Source organism: Geotrypetes seraphini, chromosome 14 (assembly GCF_902459505.1).
Source record: "Geotrypetes seraphini chromosome 14, aGeoSer1.1, whole genome shotgun sequence".
In the NCBI taxonomy this organism is placed as follows: domain Eukaryota; kingdom Metazoa; phylum Chordata; class Amphibia; order Gymnophiona; family Dermophiidae; genus Geotrypetes; species Geotrypetes seraphini.
In genome coordinates this window covers 7,280,323-7,302,414 of record NC_047097.1, presented here as the reverse complement: position 1 = coordinate 7,302,414, position 22,092 = coordinate 7,280,323, and the positions used below count along the sequence as shown (strand labels likewise).

The 22,092-nt window shown below is 45.2% G+C and overlaps 1 protein-coding gene across 5 annotated transcripts in view; it reads left to right on the top strand.

Moving 5' to 3' along the window:
* The window catches only part of MYO9A (myosin IXA), a 517,771-nt gene that overhangs the window by 466,274 nt on the left and 29,405 nt on the right, over window positions 1-22,092 (top strand). For all 5 annotated transcript variants that reach the window (XM_033919771.1, XM_033919772.1, XM_033919768.1 and 2 more), the window contains one exon: window positions 1,388-1,511. In XM_033919771.1, the coding sequence (XP_033775662.1) occupies window positions 1,388-1,511 (124 nt within the window). The remainder of the gene's footprint in view (window positions 1-1,387; window positions 1,512-22,092) is intronic.

Genomic DNA, 22,092 nt, shown 5'->3' with positions numbered 1-22,092 from the left:
CTAATGTGGTACCCATCAGAACTCCTATAATTCTTCATGACAGTCTTTAAGAAATATGATGAAATCAAAACATTTGCCAACCGGAAGATCCTTGCCTGTTCAAACATGTTCCTTTTGTCATCTTCATGAAAGTACTTCTAAAAATAATGTTTCTTTCAAGCCACTGGGTCTTACATTTCTTTTTTGTAGTGTTTGCATTTTGCACACATGCCTGCCTTACCCATAGGTAAAGGAACTTCATTAAAACATTCCCAGAAAGGGTCTCTTTATGGCCTGCTGCCATTATAGGTTTTCTCCTCCAAGGAGAGAATAATATAATAAACCTCAGGCTATACACACAAAGATCCCAAGACTTGTGGAGTATTCTGCTCAAAAGATTTCACTTTCATTTTTACTGCTTACCCCTCTCTCCTCACACTTAACTCCATGTGCAGATAAATAAACTTAACACTTAAGAAGTAAAGGGTTGATTCCGTTTGAATCAATTGGATTAATTCTGTGTACATCAATTTGCAAAGGAATAGTGGGGCTAAGGTCTTTTTCGCAACTCTGTATATTTTGTAACATTATTGCTTTGAAGAAGCATGTTATCTCTGCAAACACAAATTCACAGTTTTGAGAAATGCAAAACCAAGCATCTGTGATAATATCGTCTAGAAAGAAACATTACCTATGACATTATGAATGGATTAATGGAATTCATTTACCAAAAATGTAAGTACATGAATATACAGCCTCATGCTACATAATAAAAAGCTAATCCTTATTTCATGATAAATACCTTTGGACTATAGTGTACCTTAAATATAAAACTATCTTTATATAGATTTTTCCTCAAGAAAGCATTTTATTTTATTTTTAATTTATAGTCCGCATATCCCGCAATTCTATGCGGATTACAACAAAACATTCATAATAAGAAGACAAAATAAAATAGCTTACAAAATAAAATAGCAAACATGACATTATACAATCAGACTCATCACGGAACTGTGCTTATAACACTACAACTTTCCACCTTCTCCAAATTTACTGAAAACTGACAAACTCATGATACTCTACTTCAATTTATAAAAATGCATGAAAACAAGTTTATAACGCTTCCTTGAACTATATCACAGTGGATGCTTGCCCGAGATCTAGCATATTCCAGCTGATTTTTATTTTAAAAATCGAATTTTTTTTTTTAAATTATCAATTTTTATCCACCGATACAAAGTTTGTTCCTCTGTTTGGGTCTGCTTTATGTGGGCCTCAGTTCCTCCCCTTCAATAATGCATGGAATCTCTGGGTCTGATTCTGCCCTGCTACAATCCTCCTTTACTTTTGTTTGTTTAGACTCATCATGCCTTTAATTTGCTGTATTATCACTTTTTTTCTCTCTTAGTTGTGTGGAGTTGATTGTAATAGAGCAGATGAATAAATACAAGGCTCGACTCAAAGATATCAGCAGCCTAGAGTTTGCCGAGAATAAAGCAAAGAGCAGGCTATCCCTAATCCGCAGGTCTATGGTAAGAAACAGTTTCTGATATGCTCACAATACAACAAGCAGTTTCTTTTAACTTTTAACTAAATAAATTTAATTTTATACTGTGCAGTGTAAAAATTATTTTCTTTTTGAGCTACTTTCTTGCTCTATACCTATATTTTTCTCTAACCACTGCTAGCTAATCTGTCTAATCGCTATGCCTTTTCAGTTCTCTACCCCCTCCATTGCACTAAACATCAACATATATTCCAGGACAAATGCTAATTTTTTCTAAGAAAAAGAATAGAAAATATGGAATCCTTACAATTAGTACCAACCCAAATTGACAAATGGGGGTAGGGTCTTAGTGGTTGTCAATATACAAATTCAGAATGCAATAATTATGTAAATCTTTAATACAATATTTTTCTACAACAATTAATAAACAGTAAAATATAAATAAGTCAATCATCTGTTAAGACCACACAAATAAGTATATACATCTACCATTGTAATTCTGATATGGCCATGTTTCATAATAATGTCAAAGAGGTTATAACAAATGGAACCTTATAATTAAATGGCCTTTAATAGTTCCACACACTTTTGGGCACAGTATATTAACTATTCACATACTATAACAATCAATAGTGCTGTGCACTTCTGGCATACAAATCATTCATTCACACCGAGGGACCTCAGAACGCCACCCAAATCTGCTTGATTGGCGTGGCAGCACTCCTCACTGGTTCCCTTTTATTATGCTGTGAATTATAATAACTTTATCATTAATATTTCATTATAAGTTTTTTTTTAAAGATTTTTCTTTTTATATTTTCTTTAAACTCTTCATAGGTGATACTAAAGTATGAATCTTATCATTAAACTAAGTTAAATGGCAAACTTAGCTCTTAACGTTGCTGCACCAGTCCCCTCTGATGCGTTTCATTCTTCTTCACGGTCAGGGATACTGGACGTGCAGAATTTATTAAGCTCTTAGCTTGATAGTAACATAGTAGATGATGGCAGATAAAGACCCGAATGGTCCATCTAGTCTGCCCAACCTGATTCACTCTCAAAATTTGTTGGGCGGGGGGGGGGGGGGGGTTCTTCTTCTCCTTAGCTATTTCTGGGCAAGAATCTGAAGCTCTGCCCAGTACTGTTCTTAGGTTTCAACTACTGAAGTCTCTGTCAAAGCTCACTCCAGTCCATCTACACCCTCCCAGTCATTGAAGCCTTCCCCAGCCAATCCTCCCATCAAACGGCCATATACAGACACAGGCTGTGCAAGTCTGCCCAGTACTGGCTTTAGTTCTGCAATATTTACTATTGTTTTCTGTTTCTAGATCCTCTGTGTTCATCCCACGCACTGTTTTTTTGCCTTTAGATCTTCAGACACTATCATGCCAAGGTCTCTCTCCCCATCCGTGCATATCAGCCTCTCCCCTCCCAGCATATACAGCTCCTTCCAATTATTAATCCACAAATGCATTACTCTGCATTTCTTTGCATTGAATTTTAGTTGCCAGATTTTGGACCATTCCTCTAACTTTTGTAGATCCTTTTTCATGTTTTCCACTTCCTCCTCGGTGTCTACTCTGTTACAAATCTTGGTATCATCCGCAAAAAGGCAAACCTTTCCTTCTAACCCTTCAGCAATGTCACTCACAAACATATTGAACAGGATAGGCCCTAGCACCAAACCCTGAGGGACTTCACTACTCACCTTTCCTTCCTCCGAGCGACTTCCATTAACCACCACCCTCTGGCGTATGTCCGTCAACCAGTTTCTAATCCAGTTCTCTACTTTGGGTCCTAACTTCAGCCCTTCAAGTTTGTTCAAGAGCCTCCTATGAGGAACTTGTCAAAAGCTTTGCTGAAATCTAAGTAAATTACATCTAGCATATGTCCTCGATCCAGCTCTCCGGTCACCCAATCAAAAAATTCAATCAGGTTCATAAAGCCATGTTGCCTCGGATCCTGTAGCCCATTAGATTCTAGGAAGTTCATTATTCTTTCTTTCAGCAACACTTCCATTATTTTTCCAACAACCGAAGTGAAACTTACCGGCCTGTAGTTTCCCACTTCATCCCTGTGACCATTTTTGTGAATAGGGACCACATCCGCTCTTCTCCAGTCCTCAGGAACCACTCCCGTCTCCAGAGGTTTGTTGAACAAGTCTTTAATAGGACCCGTCAGAACCTCTCTGAGCTCCTTTCCTATAGCCACTAGTGCTGACAATATGATGACCCCTGTCTTCACTTTAATAGTCCAAGAACAAGTAATAATGCACAATATAATAACTCAATTACAGTTGATGGTGGCATCAATGATCATGATAAAACTTGATATGGCCATACTTCAGGAGTTTAATCTAATCTAATCCTTAGGTTTGTATACCGCATCATCTCCACGTTCGTAGAGCTCGACGCGGTTTACAGTAGGAGAAATAGGAAGGAACTACAACAGAGGGTTAGAGGTAGAAGTGTGAAGAAAATTTAGAGAACTTGGGATGCCAAGATATGAGTTTCCTTGATTCCTAAGTTGGAGGGAGACTTACATTTTTTGAGAAAAGTCAGGTTTTCAGATGTTTGCGGAAAACTTGGAGAGAGCTCAAGTTCCGAAGAGGGGAGGTAAGGTTGTTCCAGAGCTCAGTGATTTTGAAGTGGAGGGAGGTCCCTAGCTTTCCTGTGTGGGAAATGCCTTTTAGCGAGGGGAAGGATAGTTTTAATTTGTGGGAGGATTTGGTGGTATTAGGGTTTGAGGAATTCCAAGAAAGAGGGATAAAGGGAGGGAGGATACCATATAGGATTTTGAAAGTTAAACAGGCGCATTTATAGTGGACCCTGGTGATTATCGGAAGCCAGTGGAGCTTGGCCAGGAGCGGGGAGACATGGTCAAATTTACTTTTAGCGAAGATGAGCTTGGCCGCGGCATTCTGAATCCGTTGGAGTCTGTGGAGGTTTTTCTTAGTTAGGCTTAAGTAGATAGAGTTGCAGTAGTCCAATCTGGAGAGGATGATGGATTGGACAAGGAGGGTAAAATGTTTTTGATGGAAGCAGGATCTAACTTTCCTCAGCATATGAAGGCTGAAAAAGCATTTTTTTTACCAAGGATTGGAGGTGGTCATTGAAGGACAATGTGAAATCGATGATGATGCCCAAGGCCTTGCTCGAAAACTCAAGCTGCAGAGAGGAGCCAGAGTGTAGTGGGATGGAGGTGGGTAGGTGATCTAGTTTTGGACCGAGCCAAAGAAGTCTTGTTTTGGACTCATTCAATTTCATTTGCACAGTGTGGGCCCAGGATTGTAGGTTCATTATACAAGAGGATATGTTCTTAGACAGGTCGGTGAGGTTTGAATCGGTCTCGAGGAGGACGAGGATGTCGTCTGCATAAGTGTAAATTGTTTCAAGGGGGGATAGGTGGAAGAGTTTTAGGGAGGACATATAATCAATGATTGTCATCCAAAGCTTATTAGGAATGCTTCCAGAATGTGATCTATCAGATTGAGAAGCACAGCTGATAGCTCACACACTGGAAGCATTCCTCAGCAGCTGTATTATTCAGCATCACTTTTCTTAAAGGCTCACTACTAAACTTTGGATGACATAATCATTAATTACAAGACTCCTGGTGCAGGCATCTTGCAGAATCACAGTCATATTGAGTCTTGTCATTTTGTGCATTATTATTTGTGCTGGAACTATTAAAGGGCATTTAAATATAAGATTGTTTGTTATAACCTCACTACTTTGGAGATCCTGTAAGAGTTTTTTTCCTTTTTTGTGTGTGTTTAGCATAATGCCTACATTAGGGGTATTTATATAACATATATACATGAATATAAGCCGATCCAAATATAAACTAATTTAAACTTTTTTCTCTGGAAAAATATTGACTTGAGTATGAACTGGTAAGTCCAGTGGTGAGTTGGGACAGGAGCAATCCTTCCTTGTACTGTCATGGCCGATTCTGTGCCCCCTGACCCATTACAGGCCTCCTCAGGCCTGCCTTGATCCCTGGTTGTCCAGTGGTGTGCCAAGACATGAGCGAGCCCTTCTGTGTCCTGTCCCAGCCGGGTCTGTGCCCCCTGACCCTTCCTCGACCTATTACAGGCCTCCCCTGCCTTGAGCCCTGGTGGACCAGCGGTGAACCAGGACAGGAGCAATCACATTTCCTGTCCCAACTGACTCCGCAATACGTCCCACCTTCCAGACCCTGCAAATGCCTACCTTTGTATGCTGTGGTAGTCCAGTGGTGAACCGGGGCAGGAGGGATCCTTTTACACTCTTGTCTGTGCAGAACAGCTAAAGAAAATGGCTGCTGTGTGTTCCTACTGCAATCTCGTGAGTTTCTGCATTCTTGCAAGGTTGCAGCGGGAACTCACGGCAGCCATTTTCTTTAATGGCTCTACATGGGGCAGAAGTGTAAGAGGATCGCTCCTGCCCTGGTTCACTATTGGACCACTAGGGCATGAAAAGAAGGCCTTTGAAGGGTCCAGGAGTCAAGAGGGAAGTGGGGTGGTACAGAGCCAGCTGGGACAAGAGACAGGAGGGGTAGTTCCAGTCCTGGCTCACCATTAGACCACCAGAGCTCAAGGGACAATGGAAGGTTAAGTGACTTGCCCAGAATCATAAGGAGCTGCTGTGGGAATTGAACCCAATTCCCCAGGTTCTCAAGCCGCTACACTCATCACTAGGCTACCTCTTCATGGAAGGTGGATGGGGTTCGGTCATTGTTTATTTCTGAAGGTATATGTAAGCTATTAGAGCAAAAGATGAAGGTGGTTATTTTAAAGGCCCTATTAGTGATTTAACTATGTATCTTAGATACACATAGAAAACCCAGTTTTAGAAAGGTGGTATTTACAAGTATAAAGCTGCACTACATGGTGCACGGGGGGGGGGGGGTACCTGAAGATGCAACTGAGAGGCATGGGATGGGGGAGTAACAGCAGTTAGCATAGCTGGGTTTAAAAAGTTTGGACAAGTTCCTGGAGAAAAAGTCCATACTCTGCTATTCAGACACTGCTTGCCCTGGGATCGATAACATGGAATGTTTGCTATTGCTTGTGAACTGGATTGGCCACTGTTGGAAATAGGAAACTGTGCTAGATGGACCATTGGTCTGACCTAGTATGGCTATTCTTATGTTCTCTATTGAATCAGACTGTGCAGGGTAAATATCAGACTGGGATTCAGAGGGAGGGATGTGGAAGGAAAGGTTCTCCTGTGACAGAATCTGTGCAGCTGTCCCTGCAGAGGTAGGTATCACGGCTGCTTCTGCACTAACTGCACCTACATGTAATGCAGTGCTTTGCGGCGCAGTAAGCATCTGCCCTATGTGGTTAATGCAAAACAGAGGCTGGCCAATCCCCTTGCATTTACAGCACAGGCTTTGCAGTTGCCATTCTTTAAATTTTGCATTACAGGTGCAGTACAGTATAATCCCGTTATAACGTACTTTAAGGGACCTGGCAAAACAGTCCATTATATCCAGAGTTGCATTCTAATACTCTACACCAAAAGATGTTCTAAAGCATTATGTTGTACTGTATGCATATTACTGGAAAGAAAAAAAATCTGTCATTTTCTTCGGAGCTGCATTTCTTTCAGAGGTTTTAGTGATGTACACATCAAGTTTTCCAACGCATCTACAAACTGCAAAGAAGTCTTATACTTTTCACAGTTACTCCAGATGTCACGGACTGTAGATTTGCTTATACCATAGTCAGGTATAATATCTGCTTGTGTTTTCTTTTTTGTTTCGATTAAAGGAACGATTTTGCGTTTTAAATCTAATATTATAGAGCGATGATTCATAGCAGACTTCTCAGCCATTTTGAAAATAATTATTAATGGGAATGCGCAGACATTTCTGGTGCGTGTCATAACCTTGACCTCATTGCTTACTGCAACCCTCCAGCTGCCACCGTCGTCTGCCGACGCACAACATGCCTGGTGATGAACAGCCACATAGACCAATCAGTGTTTCCTGCTGTTACGCCAGGCCTATTTTTAGAGTGTGACATATCTGCAATGGATATCACCGGCACACCACGCGCTTTATAGGCAGAGCCTGCATGTCCGTTATAGCCAAACAAAACTACAGCTAAAAGCGGCTCTAGGGGCCAAATTGCTTGTCCGTTATACAATGAAATTCCATTCTTTAGCACTCTCCAGACCAGTAGAGGTTAACTTTACGTTTGGTATATATCTAATCATGACCAGCAGGTGGAGACTGAAAACAAAACTTTGGGACAGTATATCCTAGCCCCTCCTCTCTATTTCCCTCAGTCTTCTTTCAGTCTCCAGCAGGTGTTGAGTGATCTGTACCCATCTCCCTTGGTAGGGCTGTTGGAATTTGTTTAGAGGTTTATTGTCCCTGTTTTTAGCCGGACGGAGCTTGGACGGACTCTGTTTGGGGGTTCGTCCGACCTCGGGGGTGTCAAACCCGGCGGGTCACGAGCGGGGTCCCTCCCCCCACTTCCTCCACCTCCCCATATTTTTTTAGAGGAGCCTCAGCAGTAAGCCTTGCCCCCTAAATCAAGCAAGGCATATTGCTTCGAGAGCCTGTGGAGTCTGTTCTGTAAAAAAAAAAAAAAAAAAAAAAAAAAAAATCCTGAGGTAGTGCTGGTCTGGAGGGTTGTATCCCTTTAAGAAAACTGTATTTTACTGTATTTTTTCAACTAACCGGCACTTTTTTACAGCTAGGTCGCGTATGGAGCAATGAGCACTTCTAAAGGGAAAAAGTGCTCATTGTGCTCCAGACGCGAGGCACTCGCGGCCGGCCTGTGCAAGCGGTGTTCAGGCCGGTGCGGTGGAGGAGCTCCGTCGGCAGCGGCTGCAGGCGCCCAGAGCTCCCCGCCGATGGTGCCTCGCGAGTCGGCAGGGAACGGTGGAGAAGCCCGGTCTTCTCCGTCCGCCCACGGAGGGATTCCCCGAGCCGCCGACGGTCGGGTTTTAGAGGATTCCCTCTCAGCTGATATTTTGACAGCTGATGCCGGCTTGCCTGTTTTAGCGGCTGAGACTATTCAGGTCTCTCAGCCGCTTCAGGCTGTGGAGGGAGCTGTTTTGGCGGGAAAGACGCCATCTTCTCTGTCTGGCCCCTCCATTTTGTCTTCCACCTCAGGTGACCTTCCCCCTGTTTTGTCTAAGCAGGGGCAGGTTTCTGCTGGGTCCCCTGCTGTGGCAGGGAGTCCCTTGGGACCCTCGGGGGGTTTTTCCCCTGATTTTTTCTTTTCATTATGCAAAGCCTATTTTCAGGCGGCTGGGGGTCCCGGTTGCGCCCAGGGGGTCTCGGGGGGTGGGGTTTCCTCCGCGCTCCCTGCGGCTTTGCCTCTCTCGTCTGACGTGACGTCCCCTCCGCCGCCTCTCTTGTCCAAGCGTCCGCGGGTGTCGTGGGACGAGGATTTGTGGTCGGAGGAACGTGTCGGTATGGAGGAGGACCTGGACCCTTCTGAGGAATTCCAGGACCCTCTGGAGGGGACGGAAGCTGGCGGCGGGTTGTCGGGTTTCCCGTTCTCCAGTGACGAGGCGTCCGTGGTGCGCCTTTTTCAGAGAGATGAGCTGCCTGACCTTATTCAACAGGTTTCTTCGGCTTTGCGTTTTGAGGACGCGCCGCCGGAGACTCCGCGTGTGGGGGACCCTCTGTTACGAGGGATCCGTTCCGTTTCCCGCTCTTTTCCTATGCATCAGGATATTCGGGATATTATTCTTGAGCAGTGGAAAACGCCGGAGACGCCGTTTCGGCTGGCGCGCAGCATGGCTCGCCTGTATCCCATTCCTGAAGGGGATCGGGCTACGTTAGCTTCGCCAGTCGTGGATGCGGTGGTCTCGGCTATTTCCAAGCGGCATACCGTGCCTGTTGAGGGCGGTTCTGCCTTGCGGGACTCTGAGGAGCGCAAATTGGAGAACATCCTTAAGCAAAATTTTCAAGTCTCTGCTTTTGGGGTCCAGGCGGCTATTTGTGGGGGACTGGTCGCTCGCGCCGTGTTTCGGTGGGCGGAGCGGGTCTTGGATCGAGAGTCTGACGACTGGTCTCTGGTGGATCAGGAGGTAGCAAAGATTGAGATGGCTGCCTCATTCCTCTCGGATGCTCTGTATGACTTGGTGCGGATCTCGGCTAAGTCCATGGCTTTTGGCGTGGCCGCAAGGCGTGTGTTGTGGCTGCGCGCTTGGGCGGCGGATGCTGCGTCCAAAGCTAAGCTTACTAAATTTCCCTTTCGGGGGTCGTTTTTATTTGGAGAGGACTTGGATAAGTTAATTCAGACTCTGTCGGACTCGAAAGTTCCCCGTTTGCCGGAGGACCGTGCCCGCCCGGCGTCTCGGGGGGGGTGCGGCCCGGGGGCGTTTGCGGGAATTTCGCAAGTATCGCCCTGGGCGTGGGGCTGCTTCTTTCCAGTCTCCGGGGTTTTCCCGGGGTCGGTTCTTCCAGCGCATGCAGCCCTTTCGGGGGGCCCGTCGGGGGGCAGGGAACCCCTCCGCCGGTTCCCCCGCTTCCCGTCCTGCACAATGACGCCTTGCCGGCGCCCCCCTTGGTTCCGGTGGGGGCCCGGCTGCGCGACTTTTTTCCCAAATGGGCCGAGATCACGTCCGATCAGTGGGTCCTGGAGGTGGTGCGGGACGGTTATGCCCTGGAGTTCGCCCGCTCTCTGCCGGATTTTTTCCTCGCTTCTCCGTGTCAGACTCCGGGGAAGAAGCAGGCTTTTCGCCAGACCCTTCAGCGCTTGCTAGATCTCAGGGCAGTAGTTCCGGTGCCCCCCCCGGAGTGGGGCACGGGCAGGTACTCCATTTACTTTGTGGTGCCCAAGAAGGAGGGGACTTTTCGGCCCATCCTCGATTTGAAAGGGGTCAACAGGGCTCTCAAGGTTCCCTCTTTCCGTATGGAAACGCTGCGGTCGGTCATTCTGGCGGTTCAGCCGGGGGAGTTTCTCACTTCTCTCGATCTGACGGAGGCCTACTTGCATGTTCCTATTCGGACCTCTCATCAGCGTTTCCTGCGCTTTGCGATCTTGGGTCGGCACTATCAGTTCTGTGCGCTTCCCTTTGGGCTGGCCACGGCTCCCCGGACGTTCACCAAGGTGATGGTGGTCGTCGCGGCAGCCTTGCGGTCGGAGGGCATTCTGGTACACCCCTACCTGGACGACTGGTTAATTCGGGCCAAGTCGTTGCAGGAAAGCTACCGGGTTACGGCTCGGGTGGTGGAGTTTCTCCGGTCGCTGGGCTGGGTGGTCAACCTTTCCAAGAGTCGGTTGGTTCCGGCTCAGCGTCTGGAGTACCTCGGGGTGCTGTTCGACACCTCCTTGGGGAAGGTCTTCCTCCCAGAGGCCCGGGTGAGCAAATTGCAGTCTCAGATTCGCCTGCTTTTGGCGTCCCGGTGTCCTCGGGCGCGAGATTTCCTCCAGGTCCTGGGGTCGATGGCGGCGTCCCTGGACGTGGTGAGGTGGGCGCGGGCCCACATGCGTCCTCTTCAGTATGCTCTGCTCCGGAGGTGGTCTCCCCAGAGGCACGGGATGGATGTTCCGGTTCCCCTGCGAGGCTTGGCGCGCTGCAGTCTGCGTTGGTGGCTCCGGACCCCTCACCTAGTTCAGGGGGTGGGTCTGGATCTTCCGCAGTGGACGGTGCTCCTTACGGATGCGAGTCTCCTGGGTTGGGGGGCCCAGTGTCTGGGTCACTCTGCTCAGGGAACCTGGTCCACGGAGGAGGCCTCCTGGTCGATCAACGTGTTGGAGACCAGGGCGGTCCGGCTGGCGCTGTTGGCTTTCCACTCCCTTTTGTTGGGCAAGTCGGTCAGAGTCCTGTCGGACAATGCCACGGCAGTGGCTTATGTCAATCGTCAGGGGGGCACCAAGAGCACTCTGGTGGCGCAGGAGGCGGCTCGGCTCATGGTTTGGGCGGAGTCGCATCTTCTGGACCTCTCGGCCTCTCACATTGCCGGGGTAGAAAACGTTCAGGCGGACTTCCTCAGTCGTCACTTCTTGGATCCGGGAGAGTGGTGTCTCGGCGCCGAGGCGTTTCAGTTGCTAGTGCGTGCTTGGGGGCAGCCCCTGATGGATCTGATGGCTACAAGTGGCAACGCCAAAGTACCCCGCTTCTTCAGTCGTCGCAGGGACGGTCTGGCCGAGGGTCTGGATGCTCTGGTCCAACCGTGGCCAACGGAGGGGCTGTTGTATGTGTTCCCTCCTTGGCCATTAGTAGGCAGAGTACTGCTTCGCATTGTTCGCCATCCGGGGCTGGTGGTCTTGGTGGCTCCGGCTTGGCCTCGTCGTCCGTGGTATGCGGATCTGGTGAGGCATCTGGTGGCGGATCCTCTTCCTCTGCCTCTCGAGTGCGATCTTCTGACGCAGGGTCCCATTCCCATGTTCGACCCGTCTCCCTTTTGTCTTACGGCTTGGCTCTTGAAAGGGGCCGCCTGAGTAAGAAGGGATATTCCGACAAGGTGATCTCTACACTTTTGGGGTCCCGGAGGCTTTCTACCTCTCGGGCTTATGTACGGGTTTGGCGTCTGTTTGAGGAATGGTGCCGAGCGCGGGGAGTGGTCTCCTTTCGCGCTTCTCTGCCTAACATTCTAGAGTTTTTGCAGGATGGCCTGGATAGGGGCCTGGCCTGGTCTTCTCTTCGGGTTCATCTGGCGGCCCTGTCGGCTTTTCGGGGGCTGGTGACAGGTCAGCGTTTGTCAGCCATTCCTGATGTGATTCGCTTTCTTAGGGCGGCCAAGTTGCTCAGGCCTCCCATAAGGCCCTCGATTCCCTCTTGGGATCTCAATCTGGTTCTCTCTGTTCTAGTGCGCCCTCCTTTCGAGCCGTTGGATGGCTGTTCGTTGAAGGACCTTACGCTGAAGTCGGTCTTTTTGGTGGCCATTACTTCCGCTAGACGGGTGTCGGAGCTACAGGCTTTCTCTTGTAGGGCTCCCTTCCTGGAGTTTTCAAAGGAGCGGGTTGTTTTGCGGCCTGTTCCTTCCTTTCTGCCGAAGGTAGTTTCTCCTTTTCATGTCAATCAATCGGTGGTCCTCCCGGTCTTGGGTAGTCGGGAGGGTTCTTCTGAGCAACGACAGCTGCGCAAGTTGGATGTCGGTCGGGTCCTCCATGCTTATGTGCAGCGGACCCGGGATTTTCGGAGCTCCGATCATCTCTTTGTGCTTCTGGCGGGTCCTCGTCGGGGGGCTGGCGCTTCTAAGGCTACTATTGCGCGCTGGATCAAGGAGACGATCGCTTCCGCTTATCTTCTGAGTCAGAAGCCGGTTCCGGAGTTTCTCAAGGCTCATTCCACTAGGGGTCAGGCGGCTTCTTGGGCTGAGTCGTCGCTCGTGCCTCCGGTGGATATTTGTAAGGCTGCGGTTTGGTCCTCCTTGCATTCATTTGTTCGGCATTATCGGGTAGATGTTCAGGCGCGTCGGGACGCGGTGTTCGGTGAGCGTGTTCTGGTATCGGCCCTTCGGGGGTCCCGCCCGTGAGAGGGACTGCTTTGGTACGTCCCAATCGTAAAGTTAACCTCTACTGGTCTGGAGAGTGCTAAAGAAGGAGAAATTAGGTTCTTACCTGCTAATTTACTTTCTTTTAGCTTCTCCAGACCAGTAGAGGTCCCCACCCTGTCTGTTGTTGTTGTTGTTGGGGCTGTTGCGCGGGCAGTTTTTGGTTTTTGCTGCGGGTTCTAGTATTTTTCTAGGGCCGGGGAGAATTGAAGAACAGCGGCTGTGGCTCGGCTGGCTTAGCTGGCGAGCTGTGGGGACCTTCTTCCTTCGGGAATTTCTCCTCTGCATTTTCCAACAGCATTTTTTGGGTATGTTATTGGTTACTCCTTTCGGAGTATTGTTTTTTCTCTCTGTTGTTTCCAGTTCTTGGTTCTGCTTGGCTATTCGGCAGACTGAGGGAAATAGAGAGGAGGGGCTAGGATATACTGTCCCAAAGTTTTGTTTTCAGTCTCCACCTGCTGGTCATGATTAGATATATACCAAACGTAAAGTTAACCTCTACTGGTCTGGAGAAGCTAAAAGAAAGTAAATTAGCAGGTAAGAACCTAATTTCTCCTTATACGCGGTGTTTTTCTGCATGTTCATAAAGGCACATATAGACAATATTCCATTATAAGCGAGTCCATTATAACGGGATTATACTGTACCTGGAAAACTTACCATACTTTTATTAAAGAATCCCAAAGTTTTAAATAATTACTAATCATATTTTGAATTTGTATATTATTGACAACCACAAAGCCCCCTCCCCACTCCCCCACCCCATATTTGGATTTGTACACATTTTTAAAACATTCAGGAAGGAATCACACATGGCCCTGAGATTCCCATTAAGTAGGTACATAGGAGTGTTGTTTTAAGTCAGTACTAGCATGAATAGCCACCTGGAATATTTTCATGAGCTGTAGAGATGAAAGGACTCTAATAAGAAGAAATGTTTGGCATCCATAAAATAGGCCTTAGTGGCATACTGTATATCTTACCAAAGGAAGGTCCCGTATTCACCCTTTATCCTTGTGATGATTCAGGTAGATATATGAGATTGGAGGACAAAAAAAAGAATAAAACTCCCTCAAAACAGCTGTAAAGATTTATTTAATCTCCTTCCCCTTATGAGTCTGTGTGACTAAGGGACTCATTTTCAAAGTGCTTAGACACACAAAGTAGCATAGGTTTCTATTGTACTTTGTGTCTCTAAGTGCTTTGAAAATGAACCTCTAAATATGTTGAGCTTTCATATAGCACTCTAAAATGCACCATTTTTTTTTTTTTTTTTTTTTTTTTTAAGGAAAAGGAGTACAGGTTCTTATTTTGTACCTGGGGCAATGGAGGATTAAGTGACTTGCCCAGAGTCACAAGTTGCTGCAATGGGAATTGATCCTGGTTCTCAGATCACTTATTTAACCATTAGGATGATCCTTCATGCTACATTCTCAACTTGAGTTATCCTCTGTTTTACATCATTCTAGATTAGCACTTAGGACAGGAATAACAATTTTTAGTTTATTAAATTACAGATTAGCTATAATAATGTGTAATACAAGTTCCTCCCTCAGTGTTAAACAGCCTTATTGCTCATCAGGGTTGTGCAAAAGAGAATACTGGATATACTTTAATACATAATAAATTTATTACTGGAATATGCAGTTTTAACCTTATTATGCATGCTAATTACCTTCATATAATAACTCCTTAATTACTGAAGAGTTAAACCTGATCATTTCTGAAAACAAATGTCCCTGTTATTCACTGCACTACATTTAGAAAAGAATGACTTAATTCATACAGTGGTAAATTTAATACGAAGTCTAATATTTCTTAAACAAACAAAAAAAAAAGATATAGTGTCAAGACATAGGATTCCTTTTACTAAGGTGCGCAAGCGTTTTTAGCGCACGCTAAAGATTAGTGCGTGCTAACCCCATGCTACATGAAAAATACTAATGCAAGCTCTATGGAGGCGTTAGCTTGTAGCGTTCGTGGCAATGTAGCGCATGCTAAGCGCGCACTAAAACCTCTAGCACACCTTAGTAAAAGAAGCCCATAGGCCCGGATTCTGTATAGGACGCCCGTCCTGGGCGTCCTATACAGAATCAGGCCTACACCCGCCCAAAGTAAACCCGATTCTGTAACTGACGTCCATGTTGCAGACTCCAGTTACAGAATTGGGTTTGTTTAGACGCGGCCACTTTTACTTAATCGCAGCAAGGGATCTCCCTGCTGTGATTAGTATAGCTGCCGCGGCTATGGCTGCCAGTCTCTCCTCCCCAACCCCCCTGACGATCGCGGCAGGAGGGTGCCCAACCCTTCCTGCCGACAGAACCCTCCCCCACGAAGATCACCGGCAGGAGGATACCCAACCCCTCCTGCCAGATCCCCCCCCCCAACGAAACCCAGGAACCCCCGCTCGGGCTTACCTGCAAGTTGGCTGGACGGGTCCTCGCAACATCCGGCCAGCAGGCCCGCCTCCGTCCAAATGAGGCGGGCCTGCCCCTCCCCTGCCCACCCACAGGATCCTTGAGCCTGATTGGCCCAGATGCCTAAGGCCCCTCCCTCCCATCAGGGGGGTTGGGGAGGAGAGACTGGCGGCCATAGCCGCAGTCGCTATACTAATCGTGGCAGGGAGATCCCTTGCTGTGGTTAAGTATAGCGGCCGCGTCTACTTACCATGTAGACCAGCATTTTGCTAGTCTACATTCTAATCGTCTCCCGCTCTGCTAGGGAGGCACGTAGGGCCGCCTAGGTTTGCCTAAGTCTACCGCCTAGCCTTAGGTGAGCTTAGGCGGACTTGCAGGCCTCCCTAGGACCCCGGAGGCACCTTCAATATAGGTGGCCTGCCTGGGGAGCATTTATTTAGAAGACGTGCATCCCGATTGGCTGATTAGACAGCTGTAGGACGCCTCCAGCTGTCTACAATCGGGATGCACTTTGCAGAATCAGAGCCATAGTGTCCGATTTATTTTTTTTTTAAGCCTATTTTATAAAGGTTTGGAACACTAGTCAAACTTGGTATAGCACTCAACAGCAAATACTAAAAATAGCTCACTCAAAGTCAATGGAAAATCTATGAAATATACTGCCTCATACAGCATAATCATCAGTTCAATATTTTTAACTATTTTATAAAAAAAATAATATTTTTATAATATGTTCCAGATTTTTGCATGAACTCAAATTCTAAAAGAATTAGGAAAAAAACCCTACCATTCTGCATCAGTGTGTTTATTCTAAAAAGTCATCCACAAAGATTTTTTTCATAAATATATTCCTATAAAGTCTTTTCAAAATCCTCAGCTGTTGGAATTTTTAGCCATTCTCTTGATTTTATTTAACTGACTAGGTTTTTAGGCAGGGTATATAAATTTTTTAAATTAATAAATCTACATGGCTGTTTTTGTGTTTATATAAATTGGATATATAATATTATTTGCAGATGACATTTTATTATCAATTCCAATTTCAGAGGAAGCTGATCAGGTTAGTGGATTATTAAACTAGTGTTTTAATTTGGTCATAAATGCAGGAAAGGCTAATCTTTTGTGATTAAGTAATCTAGTGATGTTGAAACCCTTTTCACTTATGATAGTTTCTAACTCTATCTTTAGAACCTTCACAAAAATATTTTAGTGATAGTATTAGATTCTTTCTTAACTATGGATCAGCAAGTAAATAAGTTAATTGGGCATGTTTTCTAGAAACTCAGACAACTAAGAATTATTCTATCTCATTTTCACAAAGAACAAGTTAGGCTATTGGTTTAGAGCCTGAGCCTGATTTGCACTAATTATTGTAATTCTTTTTACGGTGAAATAAATACTTGATTGATAAGCAGATTGCTGGCTTTGCAAAGTACCACAGCAACCTTAATTGTGATAGAGCTGCCCTGATTCTACAAATGTTACATTCTCTTTTGATACGAGCATGCTTTAAAATTATTTGTCTTCTCATGAAAATGCTGAATGGGCTTACAGCATACTTTCCCCTGGATTCTATATATTGTGCCCAAAATTGTGGGCCAATATTTAGGTGCTGATCCAAGATGTAAGTCCAATTAAATTGACTAAGGAGCCAATTAGAGCTAATAATTGGGGGCTGATTTGCATTAATTTATTTAAAAATTTATATACCACATAATAACTAATAGTTTATATACCGCAGGACCGTGAAGTTCTATGCGGTTTACAATGATTAGAAAGATGCTACAGGTTGAATGGAACTTACATAGTTGGAGATTAGTGGCTAACAGTTTAAGGGATCAGTTGTTATGGGAGAGATTGAGATGGGAGATTGTGAAGGGAGAGATTGTGCAGATCAGCTACCTAGGTACTTCAAGAACAGGTATGTTTTTAGGGGTTTCCTAAATTCACCATAGTTATTTGCATGCGTAATTAGTTTTTCCAGGTCTTTGCCCCATAATGCTGCTTGATAAGAGAGAAGGTGCACATGCTAAACATGTTTCAACAAGACAAACACAAGAAGACATTAACTAACGGTATCATTATTAAAATCTTCTTTTAAATTCATCCTACAAGATGGAAACACAAGATCCCATAAAATCATTTACAGGACAGGAAAGCATTAATAGAGAATAACATTAGCACAGGAAGACATTGACAAATAATTGCGTTTTCAACATTTTCTTAAAGTTCAATCGCAGAATACCAGGCAATGCATTCCAGAGCTTGTTGCCGTAATCTTAACATGAGAGACTAACATCTTACCCTCCAAACTCAGTTTTATACAATTTTCAGATCTCAAACATTTTCTGGGTTGATATATTTTTTAAAAAAACTCTTTAGTACCATTGGAGAAACGTGATATAAAATTGGTACCAATATGAATGTAATGATCTTATGGGATGACATCATCTGACAGATCCCACATGGGAACACTTGTCAACTTGTATGTAGTTTGGAATCCACTGAGACTTTTAGATAATGTGGGATATAAATGTGTAAAAAATAAATAGAAAATTGAGGCTAGGTCAAAGGACCTCATCGTCCTAATGGAAGGGTCTGTCTTGGATGATAGATCACTTCATTCTGGTAAGAGAAATACCCTTCCAATTTCCACAAGTACAAAAGACATTGATGATGGATGCATACAACCGGGGATGAGGAGCTCATGTAGATCTTTTGGCCTGTTCAGGAGAGACTTCAGCAGATAAAATCCTTAGAGTTAAGAGCAATCTGGAACACTCTAAAGACTTTAAAAGATTGGTTCAATTATTCTGATCTGGAAACGGTGACGAAGTGCGAAGTTATCAAGTTCGCGGACGACACAAAACTCTTCAGCAGGGTCAGAACTGTTGAGGAATGCAAAGAACTGCAGAGTGACCTGAACAAACTGAGTGGGAGGGGGCAAAAGATGGCAGATGAGCTTCAGTGTGGAGAAATGTAAGGTCTTGCACATAGGGAAGGGGAACCTCATGTACAGCTATACGATGGGAGGGAGGGTACTGGTAGAAGGCAACCTAGAAAAAGACCTGGGGGTATTGGTGGATAAAACAATGAAGCCGGCAGCACAATGTGCAGCAGCCTCAAAGAAAGTGAACAGAATGTTGGGCATTATCAAAAAAGGTATCACTACCAGAATGAAGGAAGTTATCCTGCAACTGCATTGAGCAATGGTGCGCCCACATCTGGAGTACTGTGTCCAATACTGGTCATCGTACCTTAAGAAGGACATGGCGATACTCGAGAGGGTCCAGAGGAGAGCAACAAGGATGAAAAAGGGCATGGAGAACCTTTCATATGCTGAAAGGTTGGACAAGCTGGGGCTCTTTACCCTGGAAAAGCGGAGACTAAGAGGAGACATGATAGAGACTTATAAAATCATGAAAGGCATAGAGAAGGTGGAGAGGGACAGATTCTTTAGACTAGTGGGGACAACAAAAACAAGAGGTCATTCAGAAAAACTGAGAGGAGACAGATTCAAAATGAATGCAAGGAAGTTCTTCTTCACTCAGCGGGAGGTGGACACCTGGAACGCGCTTCCAGGAGAGGTGATAGGACAGAGTACAATACTGGGGTTCAAAAAGGGACTGGATGACTTCCTGGAAGCGAAGGGGATTGCAGGGTACAGATAGAGGGTTACTTACAGGACATTAGGCGAATAGGGTATGAATGTTTTAGGTTAGAAGCACTTACAGGCCATGGAACTGTGGGGCTGCCACGGGAGCGGACTGCCGGGCACGATGGACCCCTGGTCTGACCCGGCAGGGGCAATGCTTATGTTCTTATGAAACATACAATCAAGTTGTGATGTATCAAGTCAACAAGCAAGAAGGTACGAGGCCATATCTCAAGGGATGTCACTCAGGGCTACAAACCTGGCAGAGAAAGACAATTATTTGCTGAACAGACTGAGTTGGATCTTGCAACTTTACAAGTGATCTCTGGACTTGGTGTTGCCCAGATGATCTTTTAAAAGTGGGGCACCCCCTCAATAGATCTTTTTGCTACAACAAGAAAGCCCCTCATTTCTTTATTAGACTATTATCATATGACGTCAGATGCCTTTCTCCTCCACTGGAGGAAGGGTCTTCTATATGTAAATCCTCCAACACCTGGTTCCTACTTCTTCTGGAGCTTGCCTCTGAGAACCCATGGAGATTGGAGTACTTTCTAACTATCATCACTCAGGAGAGATGGATTCCTTCTTTGTCTGAGGACAAACAGGCATAATAATCTCACATCCCCAGAACCTGGTATGGACACTGTCAAGTGCACCTGTCACTGGGAGCATGCCAGCGCCTTCCTGCCCAATGTTGGTTCTTGGGACCATCGGTTCTTAGTTTTCTGCAGAGCCAAGACACTTTGTCTTCAGTTTCTCCTCAGCATATCAAACTTCAAAGTCATTTTTTGTGCCTTCCCAATATTAGTTTTTGTCTTTTTTACTCATAAGTCTTTAACTTTATTTATTAATTTTTTTTATATTTCCCTTGAGTTTGCTTCAACTCAGTCATTTTTTTTGGCCTGTGGGCCACTTCAGGGCCTTTTTCACTCCAGGGAACATCAATGTTTCTTGGTATACTCTTTTTACTTGAGCTCCCTGGGCCATCAAGACCTTTTACTTTGTATCAGCTGTTTTTCCCTCTATTTCAAAGAACCTACTGAGTATCTTCAAGAAATGTACTTGATGTAATCAGACTATTTCAGGCTCTGATTCCCATAACTGGTGTGTTCAGTGTCTAGGTCCTGACCATCGCGAAATTTGCTGTGCCTTCTTTCTTCATATGTAAAAGACAACACTGAGAGCTCAACAACTCCAGTGTTCGGCATTGACATCAAGCTTGGCAGGAGATTTGGGATGCGACGCACAGACTGCATCAACACCAGCAGCAGTATCGACACCATGTGTACTATTGCCAAGAAGAGATTGTCAATAATCGGACTCTCTTCAGAGACAGGACGACATCATCTTCCTCCATGCCTCACCCATAGGGGGAGGCATCATATAAGAAAGCTAAGAAGGACAAACATCCCTCACCTTCTAGGCATGGCGTCAGCACAGATGTCCATCTCCTCAGCACGTAGTAAGTGCTAAACTAGCACGTAGTAAGTGCTGATACATCATGGACCATTCTCCATCACTGCAGATCATGTCTCCACCTAGGTGTGCCTCAACATCAAGGTTTCCCATGCCTAGACAACATGCACTGCAGACTGCTTCTATACCGATGTCTCTTCTGATGCAGATGCTGACTCCAGGAAGAGATCCAAGCTATGCTCAAACAAGAGCTTTCAGGGCTACTGCAGATGTAATCTACACAGGCTTTAAAGGCATCCATGCATACCTCAGCCCAAGGATACGTCACAGCATATTTCGCAGGCGAGGTCACACCCATGCTCAGCATCGAGTTCAACATGGACCCATTCCACACATGTCTTAGGCAGAGGAACTCTGTCCTGCGTCAGATCATCAATCCATACCTTGATGCACAGTCAGCGCTCCTCTCAGCACACACTCCCTGATTCACCTAGAAGGTAGTATTTTGAGGCATCTGATTCAGATATCTCTAACCACTCAGATGAGGATTTACCAGACTATTCAGCAAAAGAATCCTATGGTATGCCCTCTGATCCTTCTCCGTCTTAAAGTCATACGCATATTCTTTAAAAAGGCATAAGCATATTCATTACTAGTTTTGTACAACAAATGGGTCAAGCACTTCCCGTCAAAGTGGAGACAGAGGAGGATCCTTGCTCAGAGCCTTTTGAGCTTTTTGACTATCATAAGCCACCAAATGACTATATCAAGATGCATTTATGTAGAGTCATGAGAGATACCTATTTAAGAACTGGAAGACTCCTCTTTCAGTCCAGCAGCTCCTAAAAAAAATTGACACATGTACAGAATATAAAGTGTCCAGAGTTATTTAAGGAACATCATTGGATCCCAATTCACGAGAGGATCTATTTTAAGATGTCATTTTGTTTTTTAAGGCTTTATATGAGGATCTGCCTGAGGAGTTTATATTATGGCTTACTTTTCCCCCAGGTATCATTTCTCGAAGACAAGTTCAGCATCTTTCCCTCTATTAGATCTATTAGCTTTAAAAAGCTTTTTGAGCATTCCTTTTTCTTTTATGGCTGCTTTGATTTGGAATGATCTACCAGTGGAGATTCATTGCATACAATTCTATTATTACATTACATTACATTAGTGATTTCTATTCCGTCATTACCTTGCAGTTCAAGGCGGATTACACAAGATTTGTCAGGAGGTTACAAGAGTAGATTGACTAGGTCCTGAGTGACAACACTTGGTGGGAAGTTGCATGCATATACAGTGCGACACTCTAAAAGTTGTTTTAAACAAGCTAGTGAATGTTCCCTCATAGGTTCCATCAGATGATGTCACCCAGTGGTAAGAAAATTCTTCATGCTGTCCTCAGAGAATACCTGTTATAGGTGATAGATAAGTAGCTTTGTTTTCTCCCCTTCCTCTCCAGACAAGGAGATACAATTACATGTATCACCTAAGAAGATTCACAGCTCATATTGTTGCATAGTTTAATTTGTAGGAGAATTCCAGGTCTCTCAATCATAAAGATTCAAATGGTAACAGGTCAGAATAGCCCCAACAGAAAACCCCAAATCAGCCCAAATACAAAATAGCCCCAACAAAATAAAAAGCTCCTGAAAATA